Raw genomic sequence first — 27181 nt, 5'->3', positions numbered from 1 at the left:
TTTTAAACACAATGACCAACTTTTTATCCGATATGTGCATTCTACGTCAAATTTTAGGAATTGATGTAAAATGTCTGTATCGATATTCAACTGTTTCCGCAGCATCTGTTACTTTAACAATGTTTCCTCGACTATGTGATTAAAGTTTAATTTAGTTACTCAAATTTGGGGCAGCGTGTATAATAACTGTTTATATAAGAGTAAAAGTAGACCCAAATATCTATAACTGTTGCTACAACTAGTTTTTTTACTAATTAAAATACGGAAGTTAAGGGGGTGTTTAAAATTCAATCAATCAAGGACTCTGCTGCGAAAACATTTGAATATCGATACAGACATTTTACAACAATTAGGCCTAGAATTTGACGTAGAATTAAAATATAGATTAAAAAGTTGGTCATTGTATTTAAAAAAAACATGTTTGGTTTGCTACTTAAATTTGGGACACCCTGTATAATAACTCTTTATCTAAGAGTAAAGTAGACCTAAATATCTACTAGTTTTGTATTTAACGTTTTTTGCTAAAATCAAAATTAAAGAAGTTAAGGGGGTGGTCAAAATTCAATCAATCAAGGACGCTGCTGCGGAAACAGTTGAATATCGATATAGACATTTTACATCAATTAAGCCTAGAATTTGACGTAGAATTCAAATATCGGATAAAAAGTTGGTCATTCTATTTAAAAAAACATAAGTTTGGTTTGTTACTCAAATTTGGGACACCCTGTATAATAACTGTTTATCTAAAAATAAAGTAGACCTAAATATCTTGTAGTTTTGTATTTAACGTTTTTTGCTAAAATCAAAATTATGGAAGTTAAGGGGGTGATCAAAATTCAATCAATCACCCTGTACATACCAGGTATAGATTTAATATTAACTTTTTAGAATCTTTTGATGATTTATAGATTTGTTATTCAGAATTAAAGATTTTAAATATAGTAGCAAGGTGGCCTGGTCATGATGCTTTTATTTGGAGAAACAGTATAGTGGCTCAAATTATGCGTGGAAATTTTGACAATAGCAAAATCATGGGTATGAATACATACATGCAACAGTAAAAATGTAGGATTGTTAATAATTATTGGTGATTATTTTCTGGGGATACAGGAACATAGGTTTAATGAGACATTTAAACGGTGTAGAAGTACTGTTGAAAGATGTATAGGGCTTTTAAACGGCAGATTTAGATGTTTGTTAAAAGATAGAGTACTTCACTACTCACCTCAAAAGGCTGCAAGAGTTATAATGGCATGATGTGTTCTGCACAACATTGCTATTCACTGTAGAGTGGAAAATCCACAACCACGATGAGACGAAATAGATGTGAGGCAAGGACCCATTCTTCCTCAAGGTGCAGCCGCAGTTCCAGATAATGTTTTGAGGCAATTAGGCCAGCAAATGCGTAGAGAATATATTGAAAGATATTTTGCATACATTTTGATTTTAAAAATATACCTATTTCTATTCTATTTGGTAAAAACATGTTAAATAAATACCCTGATTTAGAAATAGCTAATTACTTTTATTTTTTAACACATCAATGAGTTTCCTTAAAAGATTATTAGTATCCCAATGTATTTCATTTTGGGTATCCAGCCTGTTGAGAAGAACACCTTCTATATTAGTATTCAGTCAGGCATCTCTCAGACAGGCCAGCAAATGTTTGGAATGCCTGCTGGCTTGTGGTTGTTTTCCGTTTTCGCCCCCTTGCTTTGCTATAAATTAACAGCAAATAGTATAGTTGTGTTTAATTGGTGTTACACACTTTATACACTTACGAGTAGGAGTGGTTGAACCTTCATTGGAAGTTTCATCGTAGGAACCCGGCGTATGTGGTTCTGACATTACATCATCCTAAATCAAAACAGAAATATAAGAAAGGCATAAAACTTTGTTTCATAAAAATAAGATAAAAAAACTTATTTTCTATACTTACTTGGCTTATAACATCTTCTCCTCATGAAGAATCAACCCTTGATAGTGGCTGGCTGATGAAGGCCCAGCAATTACTTCATATGAAGTACTGCTTTCTAATGAAGGGCCTGCTACTTGTTTAGTCAAGGCTGTACTGGTTTATTCTTCACTGTCTAAAGCCTGGCCAGCAGTGACTTCCAGCCCATGGACAGCTTCTTGGGTGAAAAAGGCAACCATCTGCTCTTCAAAATCAGTCAACCGTCACGTCGGCTGCTTTGGGGACCTCCTCCTGTTCCTTGTTGGCTCCTTCTGATAGCTGCAGCCTTACTGTTCACTTTATGTTTCAAGTCTATACAGACCTAAATAAAATGTTACTTAAAACATATAAAAAATGAATACAATAACACTTACTCTTTGTCATTTGGCACTAGTTTTTTTAGACCCTCCAACAGAGTTTAACTCTGCAGTCAACACTTCCCACAAAGCAGCCCTCATTTTTTTTCCATCAGGACCTAACAAATCAGAATTGTTACTATAATGCTTCATACTTTTGAAAAAAAGCTAAAAAAACCAATATGGCGCCCATAAGAAAAAAGAAAGTTGATGATGTCTGCCGAAAAACGAAACGCTGTGTGGCAAATTTGAATCCATTATCGAATAGCTGGGAAAAAGTGGCAATGAAAAGATGGTTTGAGTTTTGAGATATCTCTTCAAATAAGGTTAGAAATAAATAATCAAATTTTCAGTTTTTTTCGGATATCTTCGGAAGTACTCGGAAAATCGAAATTTTCAAAACTGCATTTGGTTGAGCTTTAAATTGCGCAACTTTGCCCCAATTTAAACTTTCTCGTATCTCTTATAGTTTCCGAGATCCCAATGGTGAGGGTCGAATTTGAACTACCCTGTATAAGTAAATAATCCTATCACTATTGTTTTTTTTTTCCATTTGGTTAATTATTCTAATTTAAAAATGACTTTTTGGTACTTTTTTCAGTTGGCTCCAGAGCAACAGATCAGATCATTCACAATACTTGGATTGGACATTGGAATTCATTTCAAATGATATTAAAGTTTGAAATGTTGCTAGCCATTTAATTAACAGCGTAGGTATTTTGTGTTTTGTTATTTTTTTAACCACTGAAGCTTTATAATGTAAAATAAATTTAGAATTATTTGTAAAAGTATACGGGCTTCGTCTTTATTAAATCTTATCCAGTATATCCAGCAATAGCAATTTTTATTGTATATGCAATTTAATTGTGTGCATACACAATTTATTGTATACAGGGTGATTCCAAAGTTGGTGCTTTCCTTGCACCTGCGAATAGGGCTTCAAAAAATAAGGTTTTTTTTTCTTTGACGCTTTTTCGAAATATGAACAATAACGAAGATGCAGGGTGTCCAAGTTTTTTTTTTTAACCAAAAGTTTGTTATGACAAGAGTGACGGACAACAGCTGATCGTCATAAATCATGACGTCATAATCAATCAGTAAATTGAATATTTTATTTAGTTTTTATTTGTAGTTGGGCTCATTTTTGAGTAAACGATGTGAATAAACTGTTTTACCCTTAAGATCCGTTTTCGAAGTAAGCAATTATTTTAATTTTATTGCATTGTATGCATTTCAGTGTGCTTTATGTGATACATGGAGTGATACTCCCATTATTTGTCAATACAAAAAAAAACACAGCACGAATAGCAACAATGTCGCATCTGTTATTCGATCAGCTATAATTGTGCATATTTTCAGAAAAAAAAAACGAAAAACCGGTTTTGAGATAATGCAAGCGTTCTATAATTTTCTTACTCACTACATAAACTGTATAGGCTGTTTAAAACCTCAAATGTAGAACCACTTTAAATCACATTTCCGTAAAAGACTTACCTATATTACTGTAAATCTGGCTCTGATAAAAATTCTCTATGCAAAGTGCCGTCAGTCATGTATTTTATTATAGTTCGTTCAGACGTGCAATCCTCAAAACGAATAGCATATCCAACTTCGTTGCCTAATTTAACGCCCATTTCTTGTGCTACACGCGCCGTTACTGACATGGCTGCTACTCTTCGTGGCTGAGTACAACCAACCTTCTTTCCTTTAAACAAAAATCATAAGTTTCAGAGATTAGTGGTTAGTTACCAATAGAACAAACAGTCAAATCAATATTTTTATGAAAACATTAGAAATACAGATGTACATGTCAATAGAACTGTTTGAAGTCAGGTTTTGACAGATTGGACAAAGCGTTTACGACTGTTTTGCCGCGAGAGGGCGTTTTGCAAGGCAGTCATGAGCACACTAATTTATGTTTTGCAACGCCGGAAATACAGAGTGGTCCACTACAAACCGCTGCGATTCATTATGAAAAAACCCGTAATGACCATAATTTTTCAAAATTTGGTAGAATTCTAAGGGGGCAACATTTTAGATGAAAATGTTTTCAAAACACCCACTCCCGGTTATACAAGAAGTAGATACCAACTTGTTTACTTTAAATAAAACACTCCGTATATTTGTTTCTTTTTTTAAGATTATACGACAAATTCTAGACATACTTATGTTATAGGTATAGTGTCATAATTATCTATATCCGTTTCTGAAATATTTACGATTTAAAGTAAAATTTTAAATTTGCAATATTTTGACATTGTGTATTAATACTACCTAAACAATTGCAATTTTTACATATCAAAAGTAAAATTTAATTTTTGCGGTTTTTTTGTGTTAAACAAGTTTGGTACTCAGAGTGAGTGCAGAAAAACGTAAGAAATAATGACACGGGATGGTCAAAAGTTGGCCAAAAAAAATGAATTTTATAAAGTGACGACAACTCTGTTTTTTTAATTTTATATATACAGGGTAATTCAAATTCGACCCTCACCATTGGGACGTCAGAAACCATAAGAGATACGAGAAAGTTTAAATTGGGGCAAAGTTGCGCAATTTAAAGCTCAACAAGTTTGCGTATTGTATTATGTATGCTGTTTTGTCAATTTCATTTTTGTCTTGCTTGTTATGGTTGTATATGTCATGGCAGTACAGATTATAGAGTAAAGGTGAGAGAGGTGAATTTTGCGGTAGTCCCTGCTCAGGGCTGAAGGAACAGGAGAGTGTGTTGTCTATTCGAACGTGCAGTTGTCTGTCTTCCAGTAAGTTTCTGATAGTGTAAAGTAGGTATTTTGGTGTGTTAAGTCTATGTAGTTTGTAGAGTAGTCCCTTATGCCAAACACTGTCGAAAGCTTTGTTTATGTCCATGAATAAACAAGCCGATTTATTGTTGTTGATGTGTTGTTTGTATGTTGTTGGTTAAGATGAAAAGTGGGTGTATAGTCGAGTGCTATGGTTTAAAACTAAACTGGTATGGTGGTATATGTTGTCCGATTTGTTCTTGAAGTCTATTTTTAATAATAAGTTTAAGCAGTTTATTAAGTATTGGAAGTAGTGTGATGGGTCTGTAATTTTGTGTTTGTGTGTTGTCAAGTCCAGGTTTTGGAATGGGTATTATTATACCAGTTTTCCATGTATCCGGAATTGTGTTGGATTTAATGCAGTCGTCAAGTGAGTCTAGTATGAGTTTGTGGGTTTCAGGAGTTAAGCTTTTTAGTAGTTTGCTTTTCACTTTGTCTATGCCAGGTGCGGTGTTTTTTAAGTGAGCAAGTGCTTCGTCATACTCGTTGTCGGAGATTAGTGGAATATCATAATCTATTCGGTCGTCAAAGTAGTTGTCGTACCAGTCATTCACTAAAGCCCAGTTTTGGTCGTCAAAGTTGGGATTGTTAGACGTTTGAAAAGCCCTCTGAAAATGTCTAGCAAATGCATCCGCTTTGTCTTGAAAATGGCTCAGAACAGGACAGACCATTAATTATACCAAGTGGATTGTTTTTTTTTTGTAACGTGACAGCATTTTTATTTTCTGCCAATATGTCTTTCCGTTGTCATGCTCGATTTCCTGGCACGCCTCCAGCCATTTGTCTTGGTCTATTAAGGTCTTTACGTTCCTGTTGAGTTCGTTAAGTTTTTTCTTTAATTCATTGTCTTGAGTTTGTATGTAAAGTCTGTACAGTTTTCTTTTGCGTTTGATCAGTTTTAGTATGAATTTTGGCAGGGTATGTTGGTAAAAGGTGTTTTTTTACTTGTGGAGAAAATGTTTCTATTGCCAATGTCAGTTGTTTCTGTAAGTCTTCTATAGATGGTGTTACTGTCGGTGATTCAATGTAGTCATGTATTTGTCGTTGCACTTTTTCTATATCTGTTTTGTTTAAGTCAAACTTTTTTGTGTGTTTTTTTGTATTAAGTAAGGGCTGTGTTGATTGGATGTCAATGTCAAAAGTTATGGCCAGATGATCGGAACCAAGCTCATTTGTCAAATATTTATATTTAATATTTTTTATAATATTTTTCAGGTTTTCTGTGTGTAATAATACGTCTGGTGTCGAGTCTTGATTTTGTGGCATCAGAAATGTCGGCCGGGTTTGTTTTATGATAAAGTCTGAGTTGTCTAAAAACGTAAAAAATAATGACACGAGATGGTGAAAAGTTGGCCTCAAAAAATGAATTTTATAAAGTGACGACAACTCTGTTTTTTTAATTTTAATTCCCCCATTTTTTTTAAATTTTGTCGAAACGTATAAACGTAACTGATAGATATAAGAGATTATACATAAAATATGTCTAGAATTTGTTTAGAGTACAAAAAAGAAACAATATACAAGGTGTTTTATTTAAAATCAGCGAGTTGTCCCATTGACTTTGGCACACTACCAAATTTTTGGAATTATAGATTGGTGGTTGGCCACCCTGTATGGTTTTTTGTGTGTTTTTTTGTATTAAGTAAAGGCTGTGTTGATTGGATGTCAATGTCAAAAGTTATGGCCAGATGATCGGAACCAAGCTCATTTGTCAAATATTTATATTTAATATTTTTTATAATATTTTTCAGGTTTTCTGTGTGTAATAATACGTCTGGTGTCGAGTCTTGATTTTGTGGCATCAGAAATGTCGGCCGGGTTTGTTTTATGATAAAGTCTGAGTTGTCTAAAAACGTAAAAAATAATGACACGAGATGGTGAAAAGTTGGCCTCAAAAAATGAATTTTATAAAGTGACGACAACTCTGTTTTTTTAATTTTAATTCCCCCATTTTTTTTAAATTTTGTCGAAACGTATAAACGTAACTGATAGATATAAGAGATTATACATAAAATATGTCTAGAATTTGTTTAGAGTACAAAAAAGAAACAATATACAAGGTGTTTTATTTAAAATCAGCGAGTTGTCCCATTGACTTTGGCACACTACCAAATTTTTGGAATTATAGATTGGTGGTTGGCCACCCTGTATGGTCAGGTCATTTAAAAAAATTAAATTAAATTTATTTTTCTACAAACATCCAATACAATGATGCATTTTGCGCTTCCAAATCTCAACGAAAAATTACTCTTTTCCGAGTAGTTTAAATTTTCGCGCGTTGCCAAGGGTAGCAACAAAAAAAATTTACGCTTGCTGTCCAGAGCAACGGCCACAATGCATGTCATTATTGGAAATGTCAGTGTCACCAGTCTGATGTCAGAATTCAATTGTGTATAGTTTTGATCCTGTTTTTGAGTATCTACGCAGTAAGTTTAGTGGTGTGAAATTATTTAGCATTGTTTCTAGAAAAAATATTGTATGTATTACGCGCACAATGTGACTTTAATGCGCTCGGATGATTCGCGACGCGAAGCGCAGCACTGCAAATATTAAAGTTATATTTTTTGCGCTTAATACTTAAACAGCTATTTCCGTCGACCGTGTTTTTAACTTTTTAATGAAGGATACCGAATGCAAAATCGTTTATTAATGAGTCCTATTAATGCATAATTTTTCAATTGTTTCACTATAATGTACGATTTTATCATAGACAACCAAATACGCTCATAGTATAGTTCTAACTTTTTTTTATTTGTATTAAACAGAGACAAATAGAAGACGCACATTAAAGCTGGATTTATAGGTTAACACAACACAGCATAAGCACAATACAATCACAGCATAAGCATAGCTTCTTGAAATGTTAATTTATAGATTTCTTTAAAAACAAATTCTTGTGTAGAAATGACAGAGGTTAACCTTTTTGTTATTCTCAATACAATAACAACAAAATAAGAGAAATGAAATAGTTGGAGTCAAATTGGAGTAAAGTAGAGTGGAGTGGAGTGGAGGATGGTAGTGGAAGATTAAATTAAAAAACATTCACAAATCAAAAATCACAGGTGAACGAAGGGTCTGGAGTCTGTGAAGTAAATTAATCAATAATTTATGTTGAATGACATTTGAATATAGTCAACAAAAAAAGATTCTTCTTTACCATACAAATAACTCGTTTTGATTGGTTAGACACAAGTATTAATTGACTTGTGTATGTCTCATGTTTTAAGATTCTATGCTATGCTTGTGATTGTGTTGTGTTGTGTCGATCTATAAATCCAGCTTAAGGCCGATTCAGAGTTCCGTAACCGTATGAAGTAAGAGGTAACAGTAAACAGTAACAAAAATAAACAGTTGATATGTCACACATCCATTCATAGTTGTCTATAACTGAAACTATGAATGGATGTATGACATATGAACTGTTTAATCTTTTTACGGTTTACTCTTAACTCGTACCTCATACCGCTGCGGAACTCTGAATCGGCCTTTAATTGTCACTACTCTAGTTCACATCCACTATTACCGACAGAACTGTCACTGTCTGTACTACTAACTGTAACGGCGCCTGTAATTTCGGTTTGCGGTGTCACGTATACAACTGACAATTAGTTTTTTTAAATATGTTATAGAGGGTGTCTCTAAAAGGTCTTGAAAGGTCTTGACGAAAACTTGATTTGCTTCATATGATTATAAATGACGTAGCCTTCGTGACGCACGGGTAAACTCACTCCGCGAGAACAGATATATATCATGTGATATGATATTTATATAAATATCATGATATTTTCAAACCCTGGTCGCAATGGTGATAACGTCAAATATACTTCCATGGACGCTATCAAACTATAATGCATTGCTTAAAAACAGTACAATCATATTTAATGCTTATTTATGAATACAATTTTGACAGTTCTGACATTCAACTATAGGTTTTCGATCGAATTTAAACAATCAACAAAACTTGACAAGTGTCAAACTACGTTAAATGCACTTTATAGCTTCAAAAGTTAAATTTAACCTAAACCTGTCACAATAGTGGTAACTGTCAAATACCACTCCATAAAGCTATAAAACTACAAAACCTGCTTAAAAGCACTGCTAGAGTTAATACAGTGGTAAATCATATTACATGCTTGTTTATAACTCTATGAAAAGAAATTGGGCAGTCATAACGTGACGTGTATCTATTTATTTTAATCATATTTCAATCTGTCATAAACTTGGAAAGTATCAAATACAACACTATGAATCTACAAAAGTAAAATTTAAAAATTTAAGAAAAAATTAAGTAAATTTTATAGGTTCATGAGTGGAGTTTTGCCGGACTAAAACATCCAAGGACCAAATTCAGTTCGTTTTAAGATCAGGAAATCCATGTTGAATAGACATAATAATAGCATTTTAAGGATTCGCAACGTACAAGAAAGAATAATTAAAACAAAATAAATAAAAATCTGGAAAATTTTAGTGAAATATGGCAACTTTTTTTTAAACGCCTTTGGGAAGGTATATCATCAAGGTTGGCAACATTGGTTACTACGGAAAAAACATTTTTTGTCGTTTATGTTTGCAGGAACTCAATAAATTTGTGAAAACATCCTAATTTAATTTGCATTTCCTCATAATCAAAGCATAACTTACCATCAGATGTAAATCCAGCCTCATGCAGATATTGTGGAATTTGTGTAGTTTTTCCAGATCCTGTTTCACCTTCAATAATTAAAACTTGATGTTCCTTGATAGCTTGTATCAAATCGTCTCTGAATGGATAAATCGGTAAACTCTGTTTGGTTTCTTCAAGAGTTAGTTTCTTCTTTTCGTATTCGGTAAGTTCAGGTTCTTTTTTTATTTTGTTTTTAGAGCCTTAAAAAATAATGAAATAAAATCATAATTTAATATTATTTTTGTTTACTATACAACAACAGATTTTGTAACGATAAATTTGTCATATCGAATTTCTCAAAAACAGGGTATCTCATCACAACAGACATCGATCAATATTAGAAAAACTACCAATAGGAAAGTTTTGAAAATTCGTAGCATAGTATAGTCAGCATACACCAATCTAACTAAAATATTTTCATATCATGACACCTCCGGTTATACCGGAAGTAGGTACTAACTTTTGAATGCTTCAACTTCAAAACTTTTTTTCGTATATCATAACCTATATCTATCTGCAACCTTTTTCGAGATATTCCCATTTGAAAAATGAGATTTTTGGAGAGGCATAGCTCGTAACAAGAATGAGAGAGAGTAGAAAGGCTTGCATGTTCTTGTCTTAACTTTTTTATATCTATCATTTGGTAACATCTTTAATTTTGACAACTCAAAAATTTACAATTAAAAAATTGACACCTATCAAAGTTTCCAATATGACCTCACAAGGAACAATAAAAAAATCCACGTATTTGCTTATTATTAAAAATACTCACTTTGTCCGAAAAAAATAGTATTGAAAAACTAGATTGTTCAAAAAGCCCGCCAGTATGACATAGAAAGCAACTGACCAATGAACGATAAAACATTGCTTTGTAAGGAAGGAGGAAGTAATACTGATGTGAACTTGGCAGCCAGTTAATTTCAATTTCAATTTATTTATTAACGCCAACTTAACAAAGTATACATCAAGTAATACATCGTTATGGGATCGTCAACATGTAAAGGCGGGTCCACACATGCGGCATTCGGCGAATACCGAGCACGTGCTCGCCGAATATCAATCAGGATATTCGTCTAGTATGCGACGTTTGCCGCTTAGCGAGCCAGTATGGGAACAACGATAATTCGTTCCCTTTGATGTGGCCAAAAGACCGACAACGCGCGGGAAATGGAGCATCAAAAAATTGCAAAATTGGTAATCGACAAACACCGAGCAACCTGTCCACAAATCGGTGTTTGGCGCACATTTGCTCGGTATTCGCCGAATGCTGAATGTGTTAATTATTTTTTTAATTATTATTTAAAATTAAGCTGTAACAAATTATTAAACATAAAACAACAATAGTTATTTGTTTTAAAGGGCGAAAAAGTAGCACATTTACTGCCGCAGCGCTATTATAAGAAAGATGAGGCAGTAAATGTGCATTTTCGCCGAGTCAAACACATAATTTGTTCGCCGATTATTGTCAATCAGAATAACTTTTTATATTTAAGTAGTAATACACCTCTCCTATTTCTAATAATGAAAACTGTCCACCTATGATGTACCTACAACAATAATTATACCTGTTTGGTTGCTATGATTACGATCTTAAGTAGACATCTTAAATAAGCCAAAATTGACATAAAAGTTTCGTCAAATTTATAAGTTGTTTCTTCACTTCTATGGAGAGTGACGACGATGTACCACTAACGCCTCCGGAGGTGCGAAAAGCAGCCAGGAATGTAGAAATTAATCTCCTACCGGAAAAATCGAAAAAAATATATGAAGACACATACTGCCGATTTATGGATTACCGGAAGAACAAGAACATCGGTTTGTTTTCAGAAAACGTGTTAATCGCATATTTTGCTGAGCTGTCTCAAAAACTAAAGTCTTCTACATTGTGGAGTGTATATTCTATGCTCAAATCCACCTTAAGCACTCACCATAATGTAGATTTGGCAAAGTATTTGAAACTAAGGGCTTTTTTAAAAAGGCAGAAAGATGGATACCAACCCAAAAAATCTAAGGTGTTTGAGAAGGAAGAAGTTATTAAATTTTTATCGGAAGCTCCAGATGCCAACTATTTATCAACCAAAGTAAGTATCAGAACTTTGGATCGAATTTTAAGTGAATAACCAAGTATTTTTGTCTAGGTTGCGGCGGTTCTTACGATTGCCGGAGCACGTAGAAGTGACGAACTTGTGCGAATGCAATTAGATGATATTGAAGATATGGGCAATAAGCTATTAGTTTCCCTTCCTGATACCAAAACGAGACCGAGATCTTTTGTGGTATCAGAACACCTGGACATGTAGAGAAAATATGCTTCTTATCGTCCTTCTGGATTTGAAAGCCGAAGATTTTTCTTCAGATATTGGAGGGGTAAAGCATTAAAACAAGTTATTGGAATTCATAAATTTGGTGCTATGCCACAAGAGATAGCAACTTATTTAAAACTACCAAATGCTCAGAAGTACACTGGACATTGCTTTAGAAGGACGTCTGCTACTTGGCTTGTTAATTCTGGAGCTGACATCACAATGCTAAAAAGACATGGAGGATGGAAGTCCACAAGTGTTGCTGAAGGCTACATAGAGAATTCAGTCGAAAGCAAAAGTGTGATTAGTGAAAAAATTCTAGCGAATATTCCCACCTGCAGTGACAGTGGGAAGAGAAAAGATGAAACTTCTAGTTCATCGGTGTATTTGAAAAATAGTTCTAACGAAGTGAACGACAAATCAATAATAATAGAAGGATGTTCTCATTTTACTGTTAATGTTTATAAATAATTATATGTATATACTTTTGAATGTTTGACTCCAAAAATGTTATAGTGTTTGGTGTTTTTTCTTAATAAATGTTAAATTTTATGTTGTGTAAATGATGTCATATTTATATTGTCCCTGCGCCAGGTAAGCGGCAGTAAAAAATATTTGTACTGCCTAGGCAGTAAAAGTGGTTGTTTACAGCCTGTCGTTAGCCACTAAAACGACAGGTTTACTGACAATCGGCGAAAAAAAAAATTGTAAGTGAAAGCAAAACTCAGAGTCAATCTCCACAAATATTAATACACAATATTTGTGGAGATCGACTCTGAGTTTTGCTTTCACTTACACTCACTACTCCAATGTGTGCATATGGACTACTACTTTTCGATAAAAAAAATTGTTTGATATAAACTGCTCGTCAAAAAGAATGGGACAGCAAAATTTTTGCTCTTTTTTGAGCGGCTGCTTCTTCAAATTGATTTACTTGATTCTAATAATTTTTTTGAGGATTAAAAGGTATTTTCTGCCTCTTTCTTTTGAGCTAAATGATCTTTTTGAAAGGTGCCACGGATCCGAGTATACAGGGTGTGACTGAGGTGTAGTCAAAAAATGAAAAATTTGGTCTAACGCCATTTCTCGCAAAAAATTTTTTTACGTTTTACAATAGCCTTAATCGAGTCTTGTGGTCAATATCTCTAAACGTTTTCGCCAGTTTGGCGATTAAAGGCCGTTTACAAAATTTATTGCAAAATTTTTAAAATGTGGTTACTTTTGATTCTCTTGTTTAAAATTAAACAATTTCTTTAGATCTTTTGTGGAAGAAGAGCAGGATTAGCAAGTTTACACTTAAAACTACCCAATTTAAGTAAAAAACATACACTGCGAGATACAGGGTGACCCAAAAAAAAAATTGAAAAGAAAATCATAATAATAATAATAATAATAATAATAATAATTTATTTGTTCCAATTGTACAATGATAGTATACATCATGGACCTCATACGAGGTGTAGAACGTGTCACATAGTCAAGAAAAATAGTGAATTATTTACATCAAAATACCTATTTAAAGCTAAATTATAATTATAAAATTATAAAAATATACACAATTACACAACATTACGCAATTTTAACAAATTCTGACTGAACGCATACACACGCTGTTAATAACAATATCACAGATTTCTATTCATCAGGGGCTCTTTAGCATGAATTAAAGGAAAAGGAAAAATATTCCCTCACACTATAAAAGGGGTTATTCAATAAGGCATTTTTGACTGTTCTTAGAAACACTCGTTCCTCGAGAGATCTCAAATCAGACGGTACATGATTCCAAATCTTGAGAAGACTATAATGAACATTCCTTTGCACAAACGAGTACTTGGTCCTATCCAACAGAAAGTCGTCCCCATGCCTAGTATCATATCCATGTACTTTAACGTTAGATTGAAATAATGTTTTGTTTTGAAGAATGAATTTTATTGATTCATAGACATAGAGACCGACCACAGTGAACAATTTCATATCTTTAAAAACTGATCTACAACTCTCCCTAAACCTCAGTCCACAAATAGCTCTGACACATCTTTTCTGCAGTACCTGCACCCTCAAAACATCAGACGAACTACCCCAAAAAATAATTCCATACCTGAACCTGGAGACAACATATGCATGGTATGCATTCAGAGCACACAACTGACCAACCTCGCCTGCAAGAACCCTAAGAGCATAGCAATACTTGGAGAGATCACTCACCAATCCATCGACCTGAGTCTTCCAGTCTAGACGATGATCAATAGTCATGCCCAAGAAGGATACTGATTTTGATGTATCTATTTTAACGTTATTTATTATGTATGAGCTTTCCTCCTTTATGCTTGATCTGAATTGTATTAGCTGAGTTTTTTCGACATTCATTAACAAATTGTTTCGCGTAAACCAGTCTTGCAGAATATTTACAGAGTCCGTGAGGTGTTCCTGTACATCGTTTTCCTCAGAGATGACAATAGAGGTATTGTCAGCATACATCACCAAATGATCCTTTACCAGCGATGGCAGTTCATTGGTATAGAGGATGTAGAGCAGTGGGCCAATGATAGACCCCTGTGGCACTCCTTTAGTAATTAAGCAATAATTTGATTTAATTATTTCCCCGCGTTCATTGGTGTCCACTACACATTGGACTCTTCCAGTTAAATATGTCGATATAAGCTTTTTTGCCACTCCTCTTATACCATATCGATCCAGTTTTTCCAAAAGTATTGAGTGATCTACGCTGTCAAAAGCCTTTGACAGGTCCACCAAAACAGCTACTGTATTTTTGTTCTGATTGATTGAATCCAGTGGCTTTTTCAATGTTTCATAGGTGGCTTTTACTGTTGATCGACCCCTTCGAAAGCCATACTGACTGTCTGACATAATACCCCTTCCGTCCAGATACCTAATAAACCTTTCATAGATCATTTTTTCAAAGATCTTGCTTAAATTTGATAGTAAAGAAATTGGTCTATAGTTCTTGAGATTATCAATATCACCTTTCTTTTTATATATTGGCTTTATATGTGCAATTTTCAATTTACTTGGGAAGGTACCTGTTTGAAAACAGATATTTATTATATGTGTTAAAGGCTCTGCTATTATGTCTGCCACCTTTTTTAACAGTGATACCGGAAGTTCATCTTCTCCCACTGATTTTTTGTTTTTCAGACTATTAATGCATTTAATCACTTCCGGCTCTGTTACTGCCTCTAAAAATATAGATGTCTCACTATATTTCAGATGTGCGTAATCTGGTTCTAGCTGCTTTCTTGTGTCTGGACATGACTCAATGAAGTAATTGTTAATGCTGTCCAGTAAATCATTTTCATTGTTGTACCTGTTCTTAAAGTCGCGAAATATGTTACCTTTTTCTTGTTTTCCCTTCACTATATTATTAATTATTGACCATGTTGCTTTTCCTTTGTTTTCTGCTTCGATTATAAAATTAGTGCTATATGTTTTATCATAAATCTTAGCATGTTCAGTCATTTTAATGGAAAATAATGATATTGGATAGAGAAGCCCACTATTTGTTTAGTAATCCAATTCATATCTCTAGACGTTTTCGCCAGTTTGGCGATTAAGGGGCGTTTACGATATTAAAAAAATGGTTCTTTTTAATTCTCTTAATTTAATAATTTAAATTTTTAATTTTAATTTTAATTTATTTTTAATTTAATAATTTCGAATTTAAAACAAGATTAGCAAAATTACATTTCAATTCACCCATTATAGGTGCGTGTGTAACCGCGAACCTTTATAAACAGAGTGGGTTAAAAAATCATACAAAAGATAAATCAAATGTTTTACCATACAAATAAAACATGTATCTTTATTCGGTAAATTTAATTGAAAATAATGGTTTTTAATTTAAAAAAAAATCAAGTCCACAGCATTCATATCCGATGACTTTGCGGGCTACAAACCCATTTGTTGTTAATACGTTGTCGGTCCCCCAGCAGTTTTTTGCAACTCCGCAACCCTTCTTGGCATGCTATCCACCAACTTGCAACGGCTATAATTGCCGTTTGATACAGTTTAGTGCACACTCTATCAAGAGGTGTTGGTGGTCGATAGGTTTAAACAACCAGGGCGGATACGCCGAAGTTGATGAACAGATCGATGATGCCCTGGTTCGATTCTCGGTGCCAACCAACCTTTTTTTATTTTATTTTATTGCAATCCTAACGTTTTGGTATGCGGTACGAGTTAAGCAAAAAATAAAGTAAATCCGAAATGCCTTGTCGGAAAACGTGTGAATTCGATCTTTTAAGCTAGAAGTTTGAACGACAATGGGTGTAATTTAAAGTGTGATTTCTACGCAGAATATTAGAAGGCTGAACAAAAGGACATTGTCGCTGTTTCAGGTTGAATTTACTTTATTAATTAATTTTAAGTATATAGGGAAATGATGTGGGTATTTTAGCCAACAGTGTTAAGGCTAAATTCTTAAGAGGACCTGATATCGATCGCCATTACTAAGAGGTACGCCGGATTGACAAATCCAGCACCCGTACTAAGGCAACCATTATCTAATCCCTCTGAAGACCTACGTCATTAGTCGTGAGGATATAAGGAAGGAGTAATATCGATAGATTGGCTGTTGATTAAGAAGCCCTAGCAACCCACTAATTTAAGTTAAGTGCACGTCTAAGGTTTTAAGTTATATAGTACCCGTTGGTACGTGGACAATTACGCAAGTTGCTGTGATCTTGTAAAGGACTATAGGATAAGTAATTTTAGTTTCAGTGGTGTGTTAACTGTTGTGTGTGTATGTGTGTGTAAAATAACACCTACACACCAATACATTTATATATATTTATAATTATATTTAACAATCTATTTAAATAGAAACGTTACAAACTTTGCAATAAAATTTTGGGGAATTGCCTCCCATTCAACCCTCACCATTTCTGCCAACTCATTCAAATTTTGAAATTCATGCTCTGAGCCATTTATTCTCAATTTCATTCTACTCCATACGTGCTCTATTACGTTCATATCCAGTGACCTTGCAGGCCACTCCATTCGTTCGATGTTGTTCTCTCTCAAAATTTCTTGTACGATTCTGGCTCGATGTGGACGAGCATTGTCGTCAATTAAGATAAAACCGTTCCCAAAGTTTCGAGAAAAGGGAACAACGATATCACGTATACACATATCCCTGTACCTCTGCGCATTCATACTATCCTCAATCAAAATGACTAAATCTGTTCTTCCATTCCTCATAATCTCGCCGCAAACTGTAATTCCACCTCCCAAAAAGCAACCCTAGCATCCATGCATTCTTCCATATACCAGGTGTCCAAGAGCACCCTGGACATAGGAATTTAACATGGAAAAACGGTTTTGATTTTTTTGCGCCTGTACGGTTGATTTGATTGAAAAATCGTATTAATGAAAGTTGTAGTACCTATCACGGACTAGTTTTCTGTATTTTTTTCAGATCTGTAACTTGAGCCTTTTCGTCGTAAAACACGAACAAAAATGCGAACATTTTAACTTTTTACCTGCACTGTATAAGCGGTTGTCGAGCAACCGTACCAGCAACAATGACCTGTTGTTCATTTCTTTCTTTCCATACCAATAATCGCCCGTCAGATTCATACAAATTGAACCGACATTCATCTGTGAACATACACTTACTCCATTCATCAATTCCCTATCATGACATCAATAATGTCATTCGATGTCAAAAATTCAAAGCGTCGAAATAAATTGTCACTATTGACAATAGCGTGTTGCTATGGTACTCAACACAAATCTACAAATGCATGCACATAAGATTTTATTTTGATTTTTTTTTGGTTCACTCTGTATGAATGCAGTTTATAAGTTTTTACTTAAATTGGGTAGTTTTAAGTGTAATTTTTTTAATCTCGTATTTCATCCGAAAAAGATCTAAAGAAATAAATTGTTAAATTTAAAACAAGGGAATTAAAAATAACCACATTTTAAAAAAATTCAATAAATATCGTAAACGCCCCTTAATCGCCAAACTGGCGAAAACGTCTAGAGATATGAATTGGATTACTAAACAAATAGTGTGCTTCTCTATCCAATATCATTATTTTCCATTAAAATGACTGAACATGCTAAGATTTATGATAAAACATATGATTTTCTTTTCAATTTTTTTTTTGGGTCACCCTGTATCTCGCAGTGTATGTTTTTTACTTAAATTGGGTAGTTTTAAGTGTAAACTTGCTAATCCCGCTCTTCTTCCACAAAAGATCTAAAGAAATTGTTTAATTTTAAACAAGAGAATCAAAAGTAACCACATTTTAAAAATTTTGCAATAAATTTTGTAAACGGCCTTTAATCGCCAAACTGGCGAAAACGTTTAGAGATATTGACCGCAAGACTCGATTAAGGCTATTGTAAAACGTAAACAAAATTTTTGCGAGAAATGGCGTTAGACCGAATTTTTCATTTTTTGACTACACCTCAGTCACACCCTGTATACTCGGATCCGTGGCACCTTTCAAAAAGATCATTTAGGTCAAAAGAAAGAAAAAGAAAATACCTTTTCATCCTCAAAAAAATTATTAGAATCAAGTAAATCAATTTGAAGAAGCAGCCGCTCAAAAAAGAGCAAAAATTTTACTGTCCCATTCTTTTTGACGAGCAGTTTAGTTTCTAAAATAAATCAAAATCTTACAAAAAAAATCTTACCTGGCATTTGAAGAGCTTGAATGAAATCAATCTGATCTTCAAGTAAAAGTTCATATTCATCTTTTTTGACGGCATCCTTAGCTCCGAATTTAAACACGGCAGATGCCATTTGGTCTTTTTCCCATTTTTTCTGCTCAGCTTGGGGCACTTTTTCCAATTCGTCCACCTCCACATAATCCGCGGTTGAGTCTTTGCCCAAATCTCTTGGCATATGATACCTTTGAACTCTTTCCAACTCTCTTGCTTTCTCATGTTCCTGCGCTAATTGCAGCAATTCTTTTTTGTGCAATCTCTCTTTTTTCTCTCGTTCTGTTAAACTACAAAGAACAAACATATGGGTAATATGGTCAAATCGAAGAAAAATAAGAAGTATGTATTGTGTAAAAATTACTTGGTTTTGATGGAAAATCTAATTAATAAAATATAGGAGACAAGTTGGTTCAATAATTATTATTATTATCTAAACTTTCGCCAGATGAACTGAAAGTGGTTGATTTTTCAGTTTCGTATGGTCATTCCAAGTACGGTTAGTTTAATTATGCCCGGTTTCTGAACATCAAGATCTACCGGTTCACTAGTTATCGGTCCCATATATTTATTTATTCAATAAGTTTAATTGGGTTTCCGACATTCCGACGTATATAATTGTGGAACTGATAAGAATCGGATAGATATTTTTGTGGTTAGTAAGCTGAAAACGATTTGGCCGCTCAATAGCATGGACAACTTCCATGACTTCTTCATCAGAAGAAGAGGAAACACTGAAACATCCATTTGATAACGAATTAACAACACAGAAAACATTTGTCATATCTATTTAGGTTAGCCGTGCGTCACTATTTGTGGATCCCTTCCATAACTTATGAAAGCGAAAGGTTTGTTCAGAAACCCAAACTGGACAAATAAGACAATTTATCGAATCGATATTCTTATGTGAAAGATATCTGTTCGTTCAGAAACCGGGCATAAGTGTTAATTTTTGCGACGAGAAATCTGTAAGTAAATGACACTTAACTATTGCCACTTTTCCCACTTTACAATGTGGTTACCATCATCAATATTGATTATTCCATGGGCGACATATTGGATTTTTACATTTTTGAACTGGGCTATTTTTTTACGATGGTGGTTCTATTTTGGAATTTAGTTGAAATGAATGAAATTGAATTTATTGAATAAGCAAGATTTCTCTATGTGACCACTGTGTGCACCAATTACAGCAGTACACCCATCCATATCAGTACAGCAATCTTCGTCTCCCAATTTCATTTTTGCGTAAATGAAAAAATGGAAAATATTTCTGACAAGAATCTGTTTATTATTTAACGTCACATAAACAATGCATAACCAGCAAACTTAACAATAAACGTCACCGTGATACCTAGTCCTCAAGATTGTTGTCCTCAGCCGTAAGACGGCCTCGGACGCCAAACTTTCTTTCGGCCGAAAAAATACCATTTTACGGCCTAGGGATACTAATAACTATTCTTGAATAAAATAATCAATAATAAAGTGGCAAAAAAATAAAAAAGAGATTTGACTATCGGTTTTTTTTCAAATATCTCCAAATAAAACAAATTTTCCTGTTAACAAATTATTTAGCAATAAAATTATCAATTTTGCCTCCATTTAACTAAAGCTCTATCTACTATAGTTTCTGATATAGCAATGCTAATGCATCAAATTTGTAACACCCCGTAAAATCTAGGGCAAATCCATAAAAAAAATAAATGGAGCTCTACTTTTAATGCTTGTTCTAAGGTAAAAAACAGATATCTAACCGAGCGTAAGCCGCTATGGCATTATGGTGTATAAACTGTAGGAATTAGTGGGCATTACTTGGCAATTGGCAATAAGAATTAGTAGAAAATTGTGGGGATTGCCGGATAATTAGTGAGCATTGCTGGGTAATTAGTAGGCATTACTGGGCATTAAATTAGTAGGTATTTTAAAAATTATTAAAAGTACTGGGAATGTCTAAATTATAAAGGGTGTCTACCGGATACTACCGCGGTCGATATTTCGAAAACTACAATCTATAATTTTTTGAAAATTTCAGGGTTTAGTATCTGAGTACTTCAAATCTAAAATATTTTCACTTTCGAGGTACATCCGTACCTTCAACTTCGCTATTTTAAATGGTCCACACTGTATATTATCATATTTTTCGATTCTCTTAACGGTTTCAAGTGAGAAAGAAAAGAATCTAAAAATATAATAATATACAGGGTGGTACGCTTGGTTTGTGTCAAATATCTCCATAACAAGACATCATTGGACCATGGTTTATATAGAAACACCCTGCATAATCCATATTTTAAGTAACTTGACAATACATAGTTTTAATTAAAAATAAAGAAATATGTGTGCAACAATTTAACGAAAAGTAGATATCAACTGCTGCTTATTTTAAATGGGACGCCCTGTATATTATTGCATTTTTTGATTCTACGTCAAATTCTAGACATATTTTCTGTATTAATGTCATATACCTAACTGCATGTGTTTCTAAGATATTTACCAATTTATGTGAAATTTATCATACACTCATACAGGGATACATTTTTTGGCTTTTGTCTTTTGTTGTGTTAAACAAGGTTTGTTCTAAGAATGGAGACAGAAAAATTTCAAAATGTATAATACACGGTACACATAAAATTGGCTAAAAAAATCAGTTCTAAAAACGGATGCAAAGTCTAGTTTTTCAAATAGAACACTCCTTATTCTTATAAAATAACTTCTGATTCTCAGTTAAAACCGATGAACTGGAACTACAAATTCAAGGTAGGAATGTTGATGCTATCCTGCTATGTGAACACTGGCTAACTGAATCTGCAATGGACAGCTGCAAATTACCACAGTATAACTTATCTGGATACTTCTGCCGATCACAATCAGGAGGAGGTGGGACCCTAATCTATACAAAAAGTAACTATGTCACAAAAAAAATCATGCATTTGAACAACTTGTCTATTGATAAACATTGTGAAATCACAGGCGTTGAGGTTATAAATGTAAATATTGTCATTGTATGCATTTATAGATCGCCGAGTGGCCAACTAGATCTTTTCTTCCAAACTCTTGACAAAATTCTTGAACTCCTCAATCAGAAAAATAAAAAGATATTCATTTATGGGGATTTCAACATAGATTTGCTCTTAACAGATCAGGCCACACTGGAATTCTCACAATTATTGAACTCTTATGGCCTTAAATACTTAGTGAATAAACCAACAAGAATCTCAAAAATATCAAAAAGTAGTTGTCTGGATAACTGTATCACTAATGCTTCAATAGAGGCTAACTGGTCTCTATGGGACACATACATGTCTGATCACATGGCTATCACTAACACTTACAGATATAAAAAAAAGACATTACTAATAACCGCACATCCGTAAAAGTCTTCAGACCCTTTTGCACAGAAAATGTAGCATTATGTGTTACCACCCTAAAAAACACTGACTGGGCATCACTCCTAGATCAACCTGATATAGATTCTACTTTCAATGTATTCCTGGACATTTTCCTTAGAATATTTGAGAGCAGCTTTCCTCTAAAATCAAAGACATATCATTGTAGCAACAGGAATAAGAACTGGTTCAACAATGAACTTAAAGCACACAGAGACTCCCTAAACTTACTCACCACTTTTGACAAACAAAATCCAAATGTCAACCTGACACAAGTGATAAAACAACAAAAACACCTATACAGGTCCAAAATAAATCAAGCAAAAATTAAATTTTTCACTAGCAAAATTGAAAACAACACCAATAAACCAAAAGTAATCTGGAACATAATCAATGACTCCAAAATCAAAGACAATACCAACATACAAACCACACTCTCCCCAAATGAACTTAACACGTTTTTTGCCAATATATCGGACACTATTTCAACCAATCTTCAGAGGTCTGGGGCTGATCCCACACACATCACCTCAAAAATCATACACAACAATCATACCCTATTCTTAGCACCTGAGTCTCCTACAAGTGTTATGACAATCGTGAAGAGCTTAAGCGACAGCACAGCTAAAGATTTATTTGGCCTCAGTAACAAAATTCTAAAACAGCTCTCTGAAGGTCTCGCGCTGCCCCTCTCCATTATCATAAACAAATGTTACATCTCTGGCAGTTTCCCCAGTAAACTAAAAACTAGTAGAGTAATCCCCATCTTCAAAAAAGGTGATGAAAACGACCCAAGTAACCACAGACCTATTTCCTTAGTCCCGGTTCTATCTAAGCCCATCGAAATCAGCCTAAACAATCGCCTGACCGCTTTCCTGGAGAGAAGTAGTCTCCTCTCGGCGCGTCAGTTTGGCTTTCGGAAAAAAAGATCCACTGCGGACGCGTTGAGGGCTCTGGTGGGCCACATAGTTGAGCGGTTCGAGGGGGGGGATTCTGTGTTGGCGGTTCAATATGCAGATGACACAACCCTTCTTGATCATCATTGTAACACTGCTCAGCTCCACGTGGAAGCTGCCGCCACTCTTAAGAAACTAAACACCTATTTTGCAGACATCATGCATCTATGCCTCAACCTCGAAAAAACAGAAACTGCCATATTCTCCTTGAAAGAAAAAGATCAAGGTAAATCTTTCAAATTTTTAGGAGTAATCCTTGACAGCAGGTTGACCTGGAAACACCACACCACCCAATTGACCAAAAGCCTCTCTTCGACCCTATTTCTCCTCCGCAGAATCTCACAAACCACTCCAATAGAAGTCTCCCGCACAGCATACATGGGTCTTTTCCAGTCCAAACTATCATATGGCCTATTATTCTGGGGAAATTCGACAGACTGGCAAAAGGTGTTTCTATTACAAAAAAAAGCCATAAGAATTATGGGCAAACTAGGGTCCTTGGACAGCTGCAGAGCTTCTTTTCAAGATCTCCGAATCCTAACCTTACCAGGCCTATACATATACCAATGTTTGGCATATGTGAAATCCACAATATCAGAATTTGCAACAGTAAGCAGCAGACATCATAGAACACAAAGACACAGACTTACCTTAACCGACAAGAGCTATATCAACAACAGCATTAAACTGTACAACTTCCTCCCCAATGAATTAAAAACTTTGCCCTATGCTACATTTAAAACAAAAATAAAACAATTACTTTTAGATCTGTGTCCTTACTCCCTAGATGAATTTTATGTTAGCAATAGTTACACCATATAGGTGAGTTGGTTATAGTATGCTGTATATTGTGTAATTGTAAAGTATATGTACCTTGACAATGCTGAACACTGGGTGTGTATTTGAGCAAATAAAGAATTTATTATTATTATTAAAAAGTTTGCTAAGTTTGTATTTTGCCACTAATTTAAAAAAATCTTTCTTTAAATTGATTCAATGAACCACCCTGTCAACCCCACAACTCAAAATTACTGTTATTGAAAGTTAAAGTAGCAGCTATCAAATTCAGTTATTACTGTCTTTATTGTCAAATAACTCGTTTATTTGCAACACTTTGTAATTAATTTTATATGTCAATGAATAGAAAATAATGTGTTGATAGCTTGCTTTGATTGGTTGTTGGTTGAGAGATTTTTTTTAATCGGGCTAGTACGGCCCTAGACTTGACAATCACTGAGCTAGGTTTGTGCCAAATATCAGGGCCGTACCTGCCCGTTTGAAAATAAATCTCTCAAAGAAATTTGTGGTAACAGTCAAGGAAAACATTTAGTTAGCTTTGGAGCCCTCTGACAACCAAACAAAGGAAACTATCAACACATTATTTTCTATCCATTGACATATAAGTGTTGCAAATTAACACCATTTTTCCTTGGGAGGTTTTTCCATAAAATGCAAATCAGTTCTGATTTTCTTATTCAATTTAACACAGAAAAGATATCTAGTAACTTTTTGATAGGTCATCTCGTTTTCAAATAAAAAATAAAAAATTCTGCAAAAGTGCCACTACAATTAATACTAAATCTTCGACTTTCATCTCTATTCAATTTTCAAAATTTGATTTACCTATTCAATTTTTTATTGAAAAAATAGCAAGATACTGCTTGTTCCTATTGAATGAAGAATATAATTTTTGAAAAAACTAAATTAATAAAAATTTTAATATTGAATAATAAACAGTCAACGATTTCGTATTGATTGTATGGGTACATTTTCATGGTTTTTAATTTTTTATTGAAAAACAGGAAGATGTACCGAAAAGTTACTAGATAGCTTTTCTGTTCTAATTTAATGGGAGATTCAAAACTGATTTGCGTTTTATCGAAAAACAGTGGCGTACATATTTTTTTGCAAAATTATTCAGTGATTGTCAAATCTAGGGCGGTATTCGCACGATTAAAACAAATCTCTCAAAGAAATTTGTGGTAACAGTCAACGAAAACATTTAGTTAGCTTTGGAGCCCTCTGGCAACCAAACAAAGCAAGCTATCAACACATTATTTTCTAACCAATGACATAACATAAAATTCTTTACAAAGTGTTGCAAATTAACGAGTTATTTGACAATAAAGACAGTAATGACTAAATTTGATAGCTACTACTTTAACTTTCAATAACAGTAATTTTGAGTTGTGGGGTTGACAGGGTGGTTCAATGTATCAGTTTAAAGAAAGAATTTTTTAAATTAGTGGCGAAATACAAACTTACCAAACTTTTTAACTGAAAATCAGAAGTTATATAAGAATAAGGAGTGTTCAATTTGAAAAACTAGACTTTGCATCCATTTTTAGAACAGATTTTTTGAGCCCATTTTATGTGTACCCTGTATTATAAATTTTGACATTTTTCTGTCCCCATTCTTAGAACAAACCTTGTTTAACACAACAAAAGACAAAAGGCAAAAAAATGTATCCCGATATGTGTAAATCTAAATCGTTTGGACACAGAATACAGGGTGTTACAAATTCGAAGCATTAGCATTGCTATCTAAGAAACTATAATTGATAGAGCGTTAGTTAAATGGAGGCAAAGTTGCGCATTTGAATGCTAAATAATGTAGTAAAAAAAATTCAAATTTTTTTTATTACATCCTGAGATATCCCACAAAATTTCTACTTTATTTTTTTACCACTTTTTTATGCTCTTCAAGAAAATAGTTTTAGTTTTCAGCTTCGACGTTTCATTTTTTAGATACCATCATCAACTTCAATTTTTCAAATATGAACCTGAACTTTTTATTTTGTTTTTTAGTAGCTACAGACATTCCAAAACTAATGATGTGTCACACTTGTCAAAAAAATATACCTAATGTTTTTAGGTGCTTGGATACTTTTTTTTAAATAAATTAAGCAATTGAAATTGATATGTTGTAATAATGAGTAGATAATTTAGTTGGATATAATTGAATAATTAGGTTCATTGCTCCTTCAAAAAAAAGACAGTTTCTTATGGTACTTGTTTTTGATTAATTATTTATTTTTCAGATACTCACATGTTTGACATCAAGATTGAGTTTTGATAGAGTTTTTTTTTACTTTTAATCAAACCCTAACACTGTCATAAAATAACCCCCCCTAATCAAACCCTGATGCATTTATCCTAAAACACCCTGTATAATCTAGGGCAAATCCATTAAAAAAATGGTGTTAGGACTCTTTACTGTAACCTTGTAAGGATTGTTCTAAGGTAGAATAGTGGATAAAAAAGATACCTAACAGTATAAACAATAGTTATTTATGCAACAAGTGCAAAAAGTACATTTTTTGCAAGTGAAAGTTGTTATACAAGACCATAGATGGAGTTTAACAACACATAAGTGCAAAAAAGGACTTTTTGCACTAAAAATTATTAAAAAAAGAGAACCTACTTTTTTGCAGAATTTTATAAAAATAAATAAATAGATACTCACACTTCTTCTTCAAATAAATATTCATCATCTTGAATATCAGCTTCTAATTCAACCAGTTTGTCCTCTTTGCATTTTTCCAAATACTTTCTTCTTGACTCAACCCTAAGTTTTGGAATAACTTTGTCACGTTCTGCATGTTCCAATTGAAGTCTTTTTGCCGCCTCTTCATACGCTTTTTTCTCAGAGGCATGCACAATATTTCTCGTTTTAGCTTCATCCTTCTTCTTCAATCTCTCAGCAAATTCATCTCGTTCCTGCAGATCCTTTCTTCGAGCTTCCTCTTCACTATCCATGCTCGAGTCAGAATCAGACTCATATCTTCGGCGAGACTTCTTAGGTTTGCTCATTTTCGGTCAAACTTGAATTAATTGAATCCTAAAAACTTATTAACAATGACCAGGACCACTAGTAATAAAACCAGCACACTAGAGAATGCAGTTTTGCAGCTATTTATTTTGTTACTTATTATTGAAACTATACAGGCTTTTTTTACAATTACAATCAGTCAATGTACGAATCTCACATCATCTTATACAAGAAGAAAGTTTACAATTTGAAATGCTAAGGTGCTGTTAACACCAAAACAAATTAAAATGAACATTTGTTTTT

At 33.7% G+C, this 27181-nt stretch overlaps 2 protein-coding genes and 1 long non-coding RNA gene across 5 annotated transcripts in view; 1 reads left to right on the top strand and 2 right to left on the bottom strand.

Moving 5' to 3' along the window:
• The window catches only part of LOC145739941 (uncharacterized), a 37935-nt gene extending 25381 nt beyond the window's left edge, over positions 1-12554 (top strand). Inside the window, exons 2-3 of the mRNA XM_081995275.1 lie at positions 11475-11852; positions 11910-12554. Of these exons, the coding sequence (XP_081851401.1) occupies positions 11475-11852; positions 11910-12071 (540 nt within the window). The 3' untranslated portion in view covers positions 12072-12554. The remainder of the gene's footprint in view (positions 1-11474; positions 11853-11909) is intronic.
• Positions 1505-27181, bottom strand: LOC145739940 (putative pre-mRNA-splicing factor ATP-dependent RNA helicase mog-4). 3 transcript variants are annotated; one of them, XM_081995273.1, is made up of 9 exons: positions 27039-27181; positions 26573-26947; positions 18738-19054; positions 9750-9971; positions 3805-4015; positions 2329-2429; positions 1940-2276; positions 1782-1857; positions 1505-1718 (listed from the first exon to the last, which is right to left on the bottom strand). In XM_081995273.1, exons 2-5 carry the CDS (start codon positions 26917-26919, stop codon positions 3810-3812), a joined length of 1092 nt encoding a protein of 363 aa, XP_081851399.1. In that variant the 5' UTR covers positions 26920-26947; positions 27039-27181; the 3' UTR covers positions 1505-1718; positions 1782-1857; positions 1940-2276; positions 2329-2429; positions 3805-3809. The 3 variants fall into 3 exon arrangements, with proteins under 3 accessions (XP_081851399.1, XP_081851398.1, XP_081851397.1); XM_081995272.1 differs by having other exon boundaries at positions 26999-27160; XM_081995271.1 differs by having other exon boundaries at positions 1940-2291; positions 2323-2429; positions 26573-27164.
• On the bottom strand, positions 21694-23903 carry LOC145739948 (uncharacterized). Its single transcript, XR_014181292.1, has 2 exons — positions 22386-23903; positions 21694-22293 (listed from the first exon to the last, which is right to left on the bottom strand). It is a non-coding gene; the product is annotated as an uncharacterized LOC145739948 (long non-coding RNA).

The sequence above is a fragment of the Ips typographus genome, unplaced genomic scaffold (assembly GCF_016097725.1).
Source record: "Ips typographus isolate SLU unplaced genomic scaffold, UJ_Ityp_2.0 IpsContig77, whole genome shotgun sequence".
In the NCBI taxonomy this organism is placed as follows: domain Eukaryota; kingdom Metazoa; phylum Arthropoda; class Insecta; order Coleoptera; family Curculionidae; genus Ips; species Ips typographus.
The sequence above is the reverse complement of the archived record's forward strand: the minus strand, read 5'-3'. Positions and strand labels throughout refer to the sequence as shown.